Here is a 13,703-nt window from a genome sequence, read left to right as displayed (position 1 = left end):
AGTTAACCGGAAGTTAGGTTAGCAAGATGGAGGCGCGCAGTGGTGGTGCTGAGGCGATGGAGCAAAGGGAAGCGGCGGTTATGTCCTTTTCCGACGGAGAAGAAAGCGACGAGGCCCCAGAGGAGGTGACCTTCGAGAGGGCGCGGGAGGCGGCTGCGGAGGAGCGCCGGTTGGCGGGGGAGCGGGTCCGCAGGTAACACAAACCCTCCGCCACCAAAAAACGAGAACCGGCGCAGAGGGGTAAGAACACTCCTTGACCGCCCTGCCCTGCCTTTTGCGCGCCCTCCTGGGAGCGCCGCTTCGGCACAGCAAAACCGAGAAGCCAAAAGGCAGCGGAGGCAGCATTTAAAGCAGTTTTCAGGAGTGGCCCTTTGTCCGATATTGTCAACCTTGGTTTTTCTGGCCAAGCTTTCAGTAGAGATTTCCCGTCCGTAACTCCATTCCCCCTTGTCCTTCTTTGGCCTCAGTGTTCATGTAAGCAATTTGTAAAGCTGCCTCTCGTGTATCATTTGTAACGAGGGGGTCGACCTATTCTCCAAAGCCTCGAGGGCAGGATAGGAAGTAACGGATGGAAATTTATGGAAGAGAGACCCAGCCTAGAACTAAGAAGTTTTCTAACAAAACAGTGAATCGGAGAACGGCTGGCCTCCAGAAGTTGTAGGTGTTCCATCATTGATTGCTTCTAATAAGAGATTGGACAACCACTTGTCTGAAATTGTATAGGTTCTCCTGCATGAGCAGGGGGTTGGACTAGAAAACCTCCAGGGTCCCTTCCAACTCTATTACTGTTCTGGGTGTTGATTATATGCATTGCAATAATACAGATTTTAACCAAAGTGACACATCCCATATTTTTAAAAACAGGAAAACCTTTAATTACATCCCCTTGTACGTATGCAGCATTTTGTGAAAGCATTCAGCTTTGTGGAGCAAATGCATATTTTTGTAATCCATTCATGTCTTATTTTGCTTTCTTAGAGAAAAGGCCATATTGAAAGAAAAGAGACGACATAGAGAAGAACTATTTAAGGAACAAAAGGTAATTTTGTATCTCGTGTTAATAATGTTTTATGATACTTTGTTAAACTTAAAAAGGTTCAAACATGTTTACACCCTACCTCGGAATAAACTTCATTATAGTTTTAATCATGTTTCACTGTAAATTTAACTACATATAATGCCTCCTGATTGTCTGAGAATTTGTAACATGTCGAAATTGTTGAACAAGGATTTGTCTTAATGAAAGGGTTGCTATTGTATTGTAAATGTTCCAGCTACCATTTTAAGGTGTCCTTAATGGGTCCTTCAAGTGAGCTGGACTTGATTGAGGATGATGTGAGTTTTGTTCGGCATATTCGAAGAGAATCAGATTGGACAGATTTAAGCAATGAAAATGACAAGGGAATATGTGTTGAATATAGTAAATAATACAGAAATAAACTATTCTTAGGGATTTATTTCCCACCATGAAAACGATTTCTAATCTCAGAACATGTGGCAGTTTGCAAAAGTAAACTCCTTAGTGCTCTTATTACCAACTAAAAATTTTGGGACAATAACAAGCAACTTATTATGCAGATATTTTCTTCTACCATCACAAGTGATTAGGGATTTTGGGAGTTGTAGTTGAGAAACATCTGGAGTGCGTGTGTCAAACTCAATCACATCACGTGACATTGCGATGTTTTCTGCCTTTGTGGAATCGGGATGGGCATGGTCTGCAGATGACGCATCCGGCCCACGGACCGCCAGTTTAACACTCAGATCTGGAGGATATGACGTTTCTTACCCATTTCAACATGTGCTTGATTTAGGTATTACGTTATTGTTATGATGTTATATTTTCATACTTAGATTTGCTGCCTTGAATTAACTAGATCTATAGTTTATAACTAATCAATGTCCCCCCAAAAATATTAGAGGACTACGTTAATGACTAGAAACAGTATTAATTGGAAAAATTTAATCTTCTCAGAAAAGAAAGCTGTTTCCTGAACATGTCTTGGAGGAGTTGGCATCCACACAGAACAGGTAAGCAGATATGTTCTGGGCTACAATAACTATTCCAAGTTTTGAGCTACAGTTTATATTTGTCTGTTATCCTGAGAAACAGTTAATTCCATCATTTCTCTCAGGCTTGATTTTACCTAAATGACAGTACTGTATGTTTACCAAATTGTATTACAGGTAGTCATTGACTTACAAGCAGTGGAGAAGCCACTTAACAACTGTGTTACTAGCTTAATAACTGCAGTGATTCACTTAACGACCATGGCAAGAAGTTGTAAAATGGGGCAGAACTCATCTAACAACTTTCTCACTTAGCAACAGAAATTTGGGGCTCCATTATGGTTTTATGACAAAGGCCACCTGTATGGGGCATTTGTGAAATGAAAAGTAATTTGTGATGATTGAAATCTTTTGCTGTTAATGAGTCAAGTATTTGACTATTTTTGTACCTACCTGAAAGAAAGCTAAATTATTTTCTCCAATTCAAAACTCCTATCAATTTCTGAAAAGAAAGACTCTGAGGAATTTACAGTCGGTCATATTAAATTCATGTATTTTAATTAGCTTAGTATTGATAATTTGGCTGCATGTGATTAACTTTTTATTTATAGATTATGAAATCTCATCCTAAATTCTTCTCAACTTTTCTTCCATTAGCACCAATTCGACATCTGAGGAGCAAGGTATATATGTCTACTTTTTATGTTACTTCTACTGTGTGTTATTGTGAATAGTATAAAAGTGTGGTTTGAGATCCACATGTAATCTAATATGGCAAACAAAGATAGAGGTGAATATGACGATTTGAAAAAAAAGGTAATATTTAATATTACTTCATATTATTTATAATATAAATATATTTATAATATGAAATAGATGAATATATAAATTCTCTGTCTCTGATGGTCTTTCAGATATTTCTAAGTGGTCTAGAACAGTGGTGGGCAACCTTTTTTTTCAACTGAGCCAAATCTCGCCAAAACCACGATTGAAATTTATTTTGAGAGCCACATTTTTAAAACCGAAAATACATAGGATGGTACACTGTTTTTAGTTTCAATAAACTCTGGCATTTGAAGCACGCAAGTCTTAAAGCTGTCAAGTTACAAGATCCTTGCACCCCTAACCCTTTAGAAAAAAAAAAACCCAGGGGTCTTCAAACCTGACAGCTTGAAGACTTGTGGACTTCAACTCCCAGAATTCTGAGAATTGAAGTCCACCAAGGGCATCAATCATATTAGCCCAGGGATCTGCAAAATTGGCTCTTAAGACTGGTGGACTTCAATTCCCAGAATTCTGAGAATTGAAGTCCACCAGTCTTAAAACAGCCAACTTTGCAGACCCCTGTGTTAGCCCAAAGCCTGGTGCTGGGCCTTGCTCCCCCATTGGTGGAGCCCCAAGAAGCGAGGAGGGAGAAAAAGAGACGGAGGCCAAGGAGCTTCCTCCCCCCCCCCCCAGCAAAAATCTAACCGGGGAGCCGGGCAGTAGCAAATTAGCCAATCATGCGAGGAAAGCGAGGTCTGACCGGGTGGGCAGCGAAACTCCAGGGCTCTCTGTTCTAATTCCCCGTGAAAACTGTTGCCTCTGAAGCGTTTGCTCTACTGTTTGAACCTTTAAGCGTCCCTTTCCCTTTTTTCTTTTCAACCCACAATGATTAGGGAGGATCCTCCCTAATCATTGTGGGTTGAAAAGAAAAAAGGGAAAGGGACGCTTAAAGGTTCAAACAGTAGAGCAAACGCTTCAGAGGCAACAGTTTTCACGGGGAATTAGAACAGAGAGCCCTGGAGTTTCGCTGCCCACCCGGTCAGACCTCGCTTTCCTCGCATGATTGGCTAATTTGCTACTGCCCGGCTCCCCGGTTAGATTTTTGCTGGGGGGGGGAGCTCCTTAACCTGCGTTTCTTTTTCTGCCTCCTCGCTTCTCGTCCCCGCCCGACTTCAGGATCCTCCCTAATCATTGTGGGTCGAAAAGAAAAAAGGGAAAGGGGCGCTTGTTTTGAAGTGCCCGAGAGGAGGGAGGGGAGCGGGCGCTTCAAAACAAGCGCCCTTTCCCTTTTTTCTTTTCGATCCACAGTGATTAGGGAGGATAATAATCCGGCACACAGAAGAGCCGCATTAAAATGTGTAAAGAGCCGCTTGTGGCTCGCGAGCCGCGGCTTGCCGACCACTGGTCTAGAAGAATGATGTGAAAGTCTTAGTCAATAAGACAGTACCCTACATAGAAAAATATTACAGTTCCTTCATATTGATCAGTAAATACTTCTAGGTATTTTTTTTAAGTTGGTATTTTTGTATTGTCACTTTTCAGATAAAAAAAACATTCCAAGTTGATTGTTAACAAGTTTGCCATGGGAAGAATAGAACATCATGTAAACCTTAAGTCTTGGTTAGCAGAGTTGTCTCCATCCATGAGCAAGTACAAGGGGAGGACTCTGGCTTTATCCTTGTAGAGGGACAAAGTTCTTAACAAAACTATTATCCTTTGGTTACTTCTGGCGGACTAAGCAAAGTTGTGCATCAGTGGGTCATGCTAAAATTAGCTAACCAAGTATAATAACCATATCTGCCAGCAAATACTGAGTAGAATGGATTACATTTTCTAAACAATATATTAATAAAAATGATTGAGGGATGATTCTATCAAAATTCAGGCTTATGGAGGATTTGTATCAAAGCCTCTGGAGATTATGCATGTATTGATTTATAGATCAGAATGTTGAAGATGAAGTTGAAAATCAAGACGATTCAGAAAAAGACAGTGAAGAAGACATTTTGGCAACCAGGTATGGCTTAGTTTAGCTTTCCCATTTCTGGATACTCTCTGGATATATAGACCAATGCTCCGAATTTATTGGCTAGCATGAGGATAATTCTGGAGATAGAAATCCATACTTAAAAGGGCCCCAGGTTTAGTAAGCCCTGACTTTGTTGTTCTTATTTGGTATGATGAACTAAATTATTACAGTAATTTCAAGAAAAAATAACATTTTTGTGGAAACCAATTTCCAATTTATTCTCAAATAAAAGCAACATTCTCATTTAGGCAGTTGTAGATACACTTGTCTCCTGCAGGTTCAAATCACTTTGTGCTGTACTTTCATAAGGCTCCAAATTAAATTTCTTTAAGAAGAGAGAGGCCACAGTTAAAATGGAAGTCGCCCTTACAGTAACCTTTAGAAATACTTTGTTTTAGCTTCAAAAGGCCTGTAGCTGTAGAATTGATGTTGGTGCATGGAGAAGACACCTGTATTATGGATGGTGGGGCTTTGCAGTGATCTGGAGTAATTCTTAAATGTGGTTATAACATGAGATTTGCTATTGCACATTCATTTTGTTTCGAGCAGGTTTTTGTAATCATTTAAACCTGAGGTACCAGTTGCAGATGAAGGGCAAACTCTGTAAGTGGCATCACTTTATGTAAGCTAAATATTTGAAACAGTAAAACTGTTGATAAGCTTGAGTTCGATCAGAGTTCATGCTGCAACTAGCAATTCTTCAAATTAAACTGCTTAATCTGAACCTAAATGGGCCATATCTACCTACCTCCTTATCTAACATTAATTTTATTGGAAACCTGCTCCGTCTTGGAAGTTGAACAGTCCTGCCCAAAGTCATGAGAGTGAGGGAGTGTTAGGCATGTACATACATGAATAATGGAAATATATTTAGAATAAGAGTTACCGTGTTTGCATATTATTGCTTTGAGTCAATTTGGCTAAAATATAGGAAATGTGGTTTTGCTTCTGTAAAATGAAGTAGAGAACCAAGGCAGTAAATATGTTAACTGTTCCTTTATCATTAGATACCCCCCAAATTACATGGCTGTACGGTTAGAAGACCAGGAGCTAACCGATCGACAGCAACAGGATGCCAAAGACTTTATACAGAAACATCTTTATGGAGCAAACTGCAATCGAACTACTGGTAAAGGAACTTTGCATAATGAACTTAGAAAATACATTGATTGTGTCACAAACTACAATTCAGTTAAAATCCTCTTGTTTTTCCAGCAAATCAATATTTTTCGGTTGAAAACAAGAAAAATGCAGTTAAAACAGCTGCAATCCAGTTTGTGAATAAATCTTGGGGTAAGATGATATTCCTTTGTCTTACAGCAATTTAAGAGAGCTTTTGTGGTGATTGTGCCTTTATTGACTTCAGTGTTTTAAGCTTAGGTTTCACATTGTGTGCCCCTTTTACTTTTAACTGAGGAACATGTACTAAAAGTGAAAAATCTGGTCCAAAGCAATTGCTGTAGTTATTTTGAAGCACCTTCCATCAAAATGGTAATTTCCTACATGATACCACATATGAAAAATATAAATATGGTTAAGTGTAACAAAAGCACAAGTAGCTAAAGATGTCTGTAACGTGAGGCATTTATATCCTTGGGATATGATTATGAAGCTTGAGTGTGAAATAAAGCTGTCCATGTAATTTAAGATAAGAACTGTTTACCACTGAGCAACTTAAGAGTAAGATGTCTTACTATTCAAAGCACCTGTGGTCTTGAACAGTCACATATGACAACACATACAGTTAATTTTAGTTCATTTTAAAAAAGCAAACAGGGTCAGACCTGGTAACAGTCGGATTCAAAATCATCAGGAGATTCCAGGATTGTAGGCTGCCATGTAAAATGAAAGGGGGGGAAAAACGCACAGCAGTACATGTCAAACTGCTTCAGTATTTTTGCCAGGAAAACAAAATAGATATGTTTATTTGAGAATTGTAGTTTATATACAAGGCTATTTGAGTTTGTGAAGGGTAGAAGACCTGAATGAAAAACTTTTTAGTTTGCAAATCTTGTAAAGGCTTCCCAGGAACAATAGACATTTTTGTATTTATTCCTGTAAGATTGGTGAGTGAGTTCTGATATTAGTGGATGTCTGATTTATCACATAAATATGAGTTTTGATACCAGGTGAGGAATACAAGAGGCAAGGTACTTTTGTCTCTCGGCACCAAATCCACGACATTATGGAAAGGTGCAGAAAACACAAATTCCAGAGATGGAAGATTTTTTTTCCTTTCTGCTTGAATACCATAAAATGAGCAGACTCCATAATGGCAAACACAACCAAAATTGTTCATGAATACTGTATATGCTGTAGTCTTATAGTTTTAGTTGTTTTTATATAGGTTCTGTTGAGAATGAATGGAAGATGTTTTCTTAAATGGGATTGCTCAAACTGGCAAATCTGTGCTTTTATGGAACCTATAGCAACAACTTTAGCATTCTTGACTTCTTTTTTAAATTAATTGTATGTTTTCTTGTTCCCTAGGTAAAGTAAAAAAAGAAAAAGCTACTCGATTTACAAAACATTGGGTATCTTCAAAAGTAATTCCCTGAAATATTTTGCTGTTGCTTATGTACAATATCATTGCATAATATTTGAATTATGTAATGTCCTTGTTTATATATTAACATTTTTATGATTTATGTTTTCTTTTAAACCTTTACAGAGAATTAAAAAGTATAACCTCCTGGAAAATAATTAGGGTCTTGCAATGGTATGTTCCAACTAAAAGTAATTTTATCTGGGTCTTTTGAATTCAGTTGAAATAAGTTTTGATTGAATGAGAAATCTTAAATATTTTGATATTCTTTTTGCTAAAATGATTTTTAACAAAAATCATTTTAACTCTCCCACATGTGTAAACTGACTTACTACTGTACCCACGATGTGTTTTTTGGAAGTACATTCCAGCTGTAAAAAGAAGATATATCTTGAAATAATTTGTATATAGGTTTGCAAAAATGGGAAATATTAATAAAATATAAAACATTGAATCTGGTTTGCCTGAAAATAATTCCCATGGAATTAGTACATGTTCCAACAAGTAGCTTGTTCCCCTACCTGATGCTTAGGTGCCTATGGGAGCCACAAGCAAGATGTGAATCAGTAGAAATACCTAATTCATTAACTGCCTATCCCTGGCTTACTTACTAGGGTGAGAGGCATAGCCAAATGGTCCAATACAAGAAGCCAGCAGAGAATACTTATAGCAGACAACGGTATAGTTCTAATCCACTCCTGAATTTTTTTAGGAGTCAACTCCAGTAGCAAAGTAGGTCCAAAGAAGAAATCAGGTTGTCAGGAAATTTATTTCACATTTGGCTCCTTTCCAGTAAAAAAAGTTAAAACTTGGAAGCTGATCTCCTTCATTGAAATGAATTTTATACAGATCAAAAATAACTAAAAATTGAGCTATTCAGGAACAGGTATCCAGTGTGTCTAAGTGGACTAAGAGTTTAAGTAATTGGGCAAGCCTTTTTTTCCCCTCTGTCCTTTGTCTCTTGATGGGGTAATCCCATAATTCTTGTAGTCCAGATCTATGCATCTCGATCAGAATCCTGGTTAGAATTAGATAATGGAAGATAGCTCCCCTAAGATCTCAGTATTATTCCCTGACATCACTGGATTATATTAATTTGGCTTTTTACTCAAATTCTGGGAATTGGGATAACAGCTGGCATTAAGAGACACACTTGATTATTTGTCAAATCATTGCTGACTCAGCAACCACATAATTTTTATCTGTAGCTAACCTGATGCTTCAGGTCTCTTAGCAGTGGTCTCTCACACTCTGTGTCTGGAGCCATCCTTTTTCTTCCACCTTCCCCATATGAGCGTCTTCTCAACAGAGCTGTTTTATTGCCAAAGTAGGATCACTGGAGCCTCGTCAATTGGCTCCTCAAGTGAGAAGTCTGAGTTGATTTGTTTGTTTGTTTTTTGGCTGTCCACAGTATTCTCAAGAGTTTTCTCCAACAACCAAAGTTCAAAAGCATCAGTACTCTTCCTATCCCACTTTTCAAAGAACAAAGACATACTTTGGAAGCTAATATATTTTAACTCTAGTGGTTATTGCATTCAAGGGTCACCACATAATCCCTTCGAATTTGGAGACTCAGCAGATTGACTTTGCAGAAGCTGAAGCCTTGAAGCTTTATATCTGTAGCTATATAGCTAAGGGGTAGGCTGAGTAACAAATGGGCTGTTCAATACTGACAATGATGGGTGACTAAATCTTCACCTTGCATATTCTGCCTATCGTAGCCTTGGGAATGTTCCACTCTGGTACTGATGTTGCACTTTTCATTAGATTTTTTTTAAATTTGCTTGGAGACATACGAGACTTACACTGTCCTTTTCATTCTATGAATAGACCTGAGATAGTATGCTGTTAAATTACTGCTAGTAGTAACCCTTCTTTACAAAACAGAGCATAATATAGGTAACACAATCTTGCTCAAGTGGGGCCTTAATCCATAATTTTCAGCAGGAGTTAATGTTGCCTATGAGCCATGCCAACAAACCTGTCAGGTCAGAAAAGCAAATGGTTAAGAGCATGGTACAGTGAGACCAAAAGGCTTTACCAAATAAAAGCATCAACAGTTGTTTATAAAGTTGGACCGTTTTTGCCCAATATAAGTTCTTTACTCAATAATTCAAGAATGTTTCCTTGCCACTGCATTAAGAGGCACAGGTAGATTATTGCAAGATCTCTTCTGGTAAAAGCATAAAGCTGTCCTAGCTTAATATCTGAAAGAACTATTAACGCTGCTATTTTCATTCCCTTCGGACAAATAAATGAAGCAAATGCATGCATTTGGATTCTTTCCTATTATAGGATAAGATCCTATCTTGCTACCTTTTAATGTCCAATATGAAGCAAATGTTCGTTCTTATGTAGACCCCCTGTTGCATAATGTATAGGATAAATATAGGGCCCGGCCTATGAGAATCATATTTTGGGTATCCATTGCCTGCATTTGTTAACACTTGGTATAGGTAAACATTCTGCTAACTACTTACACAACTATTTCTCTTTTTATATCAGTTATATATACTTATAAAAAGCAAACGTTAACCACAATAATTCAGGGCACTTAATTTAGTTGCATCAGCCTTAGATTATAACATGATTTTGGTCCAGGATATGTGACTTGACGTAGCAATAATACTTTAAAGGTGAAAGATTTATATGATCTGAAGAGAAACCAGAGTATTTAAATTTAAATATTTAAATTTTATCTACTTGAATCCCAAATACAACACAAGCAGAAAAATAAGGTAGCAATCCTACCATATGTAAGTATTTAATGGCTGATTAATTATGGTATCACTACATTTTATTGCAATAGAGTACTCATTTAAGCACTTTTTAAAATGCAGGGTGTACAAAGATTAAATTAAGACTGAAATTGACTAAATATTTGGTTTTTATATAAATAGGCCATAACCACACTGTGTTGACATGTAATACTGTTATGATACAACAGTTAAACAGGTGAGTCTACAACATAAGTTGTTTGCAGTTAAACAGGAAACAGAGCTGAAACGACCATGTTAAAACAAAAACCACTAGGAAACAGATTGAGATTGTAAGTAGCAACAAACATATTCACTCAGCTCCTGAGTATTTCAAGTTTTACAGTACACATTAAAAATATTTCTTCCCATCAATACTATACAGCCAAACTGTCAGGTACATATGCAGTTTGCAAATTACATTTGATTGATCTATGTAATGAGGGTGAAAGTTGGCAAATTATCCTGCTTGAAGTTTACATCACCCACATACTAACACATCCACAACATTATCTATTTTGCCCTGCCCTCCAAGAGGAAGGCAGAACTTTTTGGTTTGTTTGTAACAATTCAAAGGTTTTTTCAATCTGATGTTACTGATGATATTTAACTCTGGTTAAAGATGGAAAATATCTCCTAACAGTAGTTTAGAAAATCATTTGCATCATGCTGTAAACTAGGAAGCAATGTAAAGCAACAGACCTGTCCTTAGTACATAATTAAAAAAAATCCAAACTCCCAATTGGCAGAGTTGGTCTACTTTCATGTTGAATATATGCCACATTATACACCATGGACACCTTCAGATGCATAGCTAGTGTAGATAATCTTCCACTGTGGCAAATGCACAGGATCCAATTCCTGATCGGGCCATCAGACCTAGACACTGTGAAGCCTGTCCCATTGCGAGAGCAAGAGGAGGTTGCTTTGGTAGATTGTGTGTCTCTGAAAAAATTCAACAATGCACTATTTTAACGTGTTTTACTTCTCAAAAAAATTATTTCCACTAATATTTCTACCCAACTCATAATTTATTTTCAAAATTACTGGATGGGCTGTTAATTCCATACTAAGCAGTAGTTTAGTTCACTATGCAGACCATGTCAAATCATAAACTGTTAATGCCTCCAATATTTACTGAATATTAATAAACTCTTGATAGAAAGTTCTGACGTTGGTGAAAGAGAAGGCCCATTTGTATCCTCTCAACTAGTAATGCAAAGGTGCTTAGCCTGGGTGACACAATACCTGAATGTCAAGACTGCTTATGGAATGATACTAATTATTTTAGGTGTAATAGAACAATCCTTCGTTTCTAAGCTGAAAGGCCATTATATTTCATATTTCCCTATGACCAGCAGAGTGAAAAAGAAGTGAGAGTAGTGGAGTACATGGCGGGGTGGGTGGGTGGGTGAAATGGCTCTCCTACTCTGGCTGCTAAGAAGCCTCTGGATAGAACTGCGTGTTTCTATGATACATCATGAGCTTGATAATAAATGGCAGACCCAATGGAATACTGACATGTAGTGGCTTACAGTACAAGAATTATTTTTTACAGTCATACCTCTAAAAGTAACAGAAATTCCAGAATTTCCTTCAATAGTCAAGTAATCTGTTTCCTCTGTGTTTAAGGTACCTTTACAAATTTGTATAAGGAAGGAAACTTAACAGGCTTACCTAGTATTGCGCTGTTGAGAACTGAACATACAGGCTCTCTCTGAATGGGATCCAGCTGATTTCCAACAGGACTATTCCATGGATCAGAATATGCAAGTAAACTGAATGCATCCTGTTGAGGAAACAAATCTTAGAAATTAGTGGCTGGATAGCCATTTATTCTAGATGCTTCAATTTAAGATTACTGCATAAAGCAGGAGAATAGACTTCATGACTTAAATGAGCCCTTCTAAGTCTATGATTAGGGATGCGGTGGCTAAGATGCTGAGCTTGATCAGAAAGATCAGCAGTTCGGCGGTTCGAATCCCTAGTGCCGTGTAACAGAGTGAGCTCCCATTACTTGTCCCAGCTTCTGCCAACCTAGCAGTTCAAAAGCATGTAAAAAAATGCATGGTTGGAAGGTAACAGTGTTTACATGCGCCTTTGGCATTTAATCATGCCAGCCACATGACCACAGAGACATCTTCGGACAGTGCTGGCTCTTCGGCTTTGAAACAGATGAGCACTAGAGTTGGGAACGACTAGCACATATGTGCGAGGGGAACCTTTATCTTTACCTAAGTCTATGATTCTATGAATTGTGTCATTATGACATTTACGTTGTTCTTCCTACTGAAATAAACTAAAGCTATTTTCAGTATTAGGTTTTACCTTACTCAGATCAAATCTGAATCTCTCATCAGACGCATCATAACGTTTCTCAAAATATACATTTGAAATATTTGTACCCCCTCCCTTTAATATTGTCAACTGGTGTTACTTCTGTATAATAATAAAATAATAGTTTCTAGTATTAAACCTCAATAAAGACTGAAAACGTGCTAGTTAAGTGTAAAGGAGGAGAACTCCCTAAAAAAAAAGGCAAATGTTTTATTTAATTCCCACCAACCAATTTTAATAGGATAAATTCTACTGCATTCCCCTCAATACAATTCAATCTTCCAATCACTTATGCAAAAGAAAAAGGCAGCACAATTTCATGCTATCTATATTTTCAGTACCAAGAAAAGACCATTTATGTAGCTCAGGATTGAACTGGGGGGTCTTTGGCGCTCTCTGAGCTTAGTTGTTTGATTGCAGACATTTCATTACCCAAGAAGGTAGATTCATAAGTCTGAGTAAGTGTGGGGTTTGCTATCTGTTTATCGCTTGCCTTGCCAGTTTTAGTGGCGGTATGGTGTTCTCCTTGAAGGAAATGGTGTGGTGACCTAGAGGTGGAGCTCTCGCCTCACAATCAGGAGGCTGTGAGTTCAATCCTAGGTAGAGGCAGATATTTCTCTCTCTTAGCACAATGAGAATATATCTGCTGAATAAAAGTCCGCACTGGCGACAGGAAGGGCATCCGGCCAGTAAACACTCTGCTTGCTGCATTCAGCTGCCCAGAATCCAACCTGCAAAGGATTATGGGGTTGTAAAAGGATATGATGATGATGGTTTTCTCCTTGATAGTTCCTATTGTTTTTGGCTTGATTGTTTTCCTTAATTAATCTTTCTTTATCTGGATGTTGGCTGCTGGAAAGGATATGTTCTGGTCTTTTTGTTTCCTTCCTAATGTTTTTATTGTGTCCTTTGAATAGCATGTAAATGCTATTTCTCTGGGTCAAATGATGGCTGATTTATCTGAACGCCAAACTTCCAGATATCCGTAACATTTCTGGATTCAGAACACATTCTTCTCTAGCAGCCAAACACCTGGATAAATAGGGATAAACACCAGTCAAGCAATCAGGCAAAATATGCTATCCTAATCCTAATCTAGGAACTACTGTGAAGAAAGCCACATCCTTATCAAAACTGGCAGGGAAAGCTACTATATATACAGTAAGTTGGGTGCAAACCCCATACTTACTTGCACTGATGATGTTACCTAGCTGACTAATGAAATGTCTGCAAGCAAACTACAATTTTCCTCTACATTGTA

At 37.9% G+C, this 13,703-nt stretch overlaps 2 protein-coding genes across 2 annotated transcripts in view; one reads left to right on the top strand and one right to left on the bottom strand.

Moving 5' to 3' along the window:
- Window positions 1-7,803, top strand: NOL7 (nucleolar protein 7). The gene is made up of 8 exons (XM_081952110.1): window positions 1-193; window positions 979-1,039; window positions 1,976-2,031; window positions 2,668-2,693; window positions 4,717-4,792; window positions 5,812-5,933; window positions 6,020-6,097; window positions 7,295-7,803. The coding sequence occupies exons 1-8, from the start codon at window positions 27-29 to the stop codon at window positions 7,360-7,362; spliced, it is 654 nt and encodes a 217-aa protein (XP_081808236.1). The 5' UTR covers window positions 1-26; the 3' UTR covers window positions 7,363-7,803.
- Window positions 7,804-8,099: 296 nt separating this feature from the next.
- RANBP9 (RAN binding protein 9) overlaps window positions 8,100-13,703 on the bottom strand; it is a 39,400-nt gene continuing 33,796 nt past the window's right edge. The window contains exons 13-14 of the mRNA XM_081952099.1: window positions 11,783-11,894; window positions 8,100-11,050 (exon numbers count right to left, since the gene is read on the bottom strand). Coding sequence (XP_081808225.1) covers window positions 10,920-11,050; window positions 11,783-11,894 — 243 coding nt within the window. The 3' untranslated portion in view covers window positions 8,100-10,919. The remainder of the gene's footprint in view (window positions 11,051-11,782; window positions 11,895-13,703) is intronic.

The sequence above is a fragment of the Natrix helvetica genome, assembly GCF_964273705.1.
Source record: "Natrix helvetica genome assembly, chromosome: 4".
In the NCBI taxonomy this organism is placed as follows: Eukaryota; Metazoa; Chordata; class Lepidosauria; order Squamata; family Natricidae; genus Natrix; species Natrix helvetica.
This window is presented reverse-complemented; position numbering and strand designations above follow the sequence as displayed.

Excerpts from the sequence above, each read along its gene's own strand:
- NOL7 (XM_081952110.1), top strand. The coding sequence starts at position 27 with ATGGAGGCGCGCAGTGGTGGTGCTGAGGCGATGGAGCAAAGGGAAGCG. Across the intron at positions 194-978 it reads GCGGGGGAGCGGGTCCGCAG|AGAAAAGGCCATATTGAAAG; the intron begins GTAACACAAACC and ends TTGCTTTCTTAG. Across the intron at positions 2,032-2,667 it reads TTGGCATCCACACAGAACAG|CACCAATTCGACATCTGAGG; the intron begins GTAAGCAGATAT and ends TTCTTCCATTAG.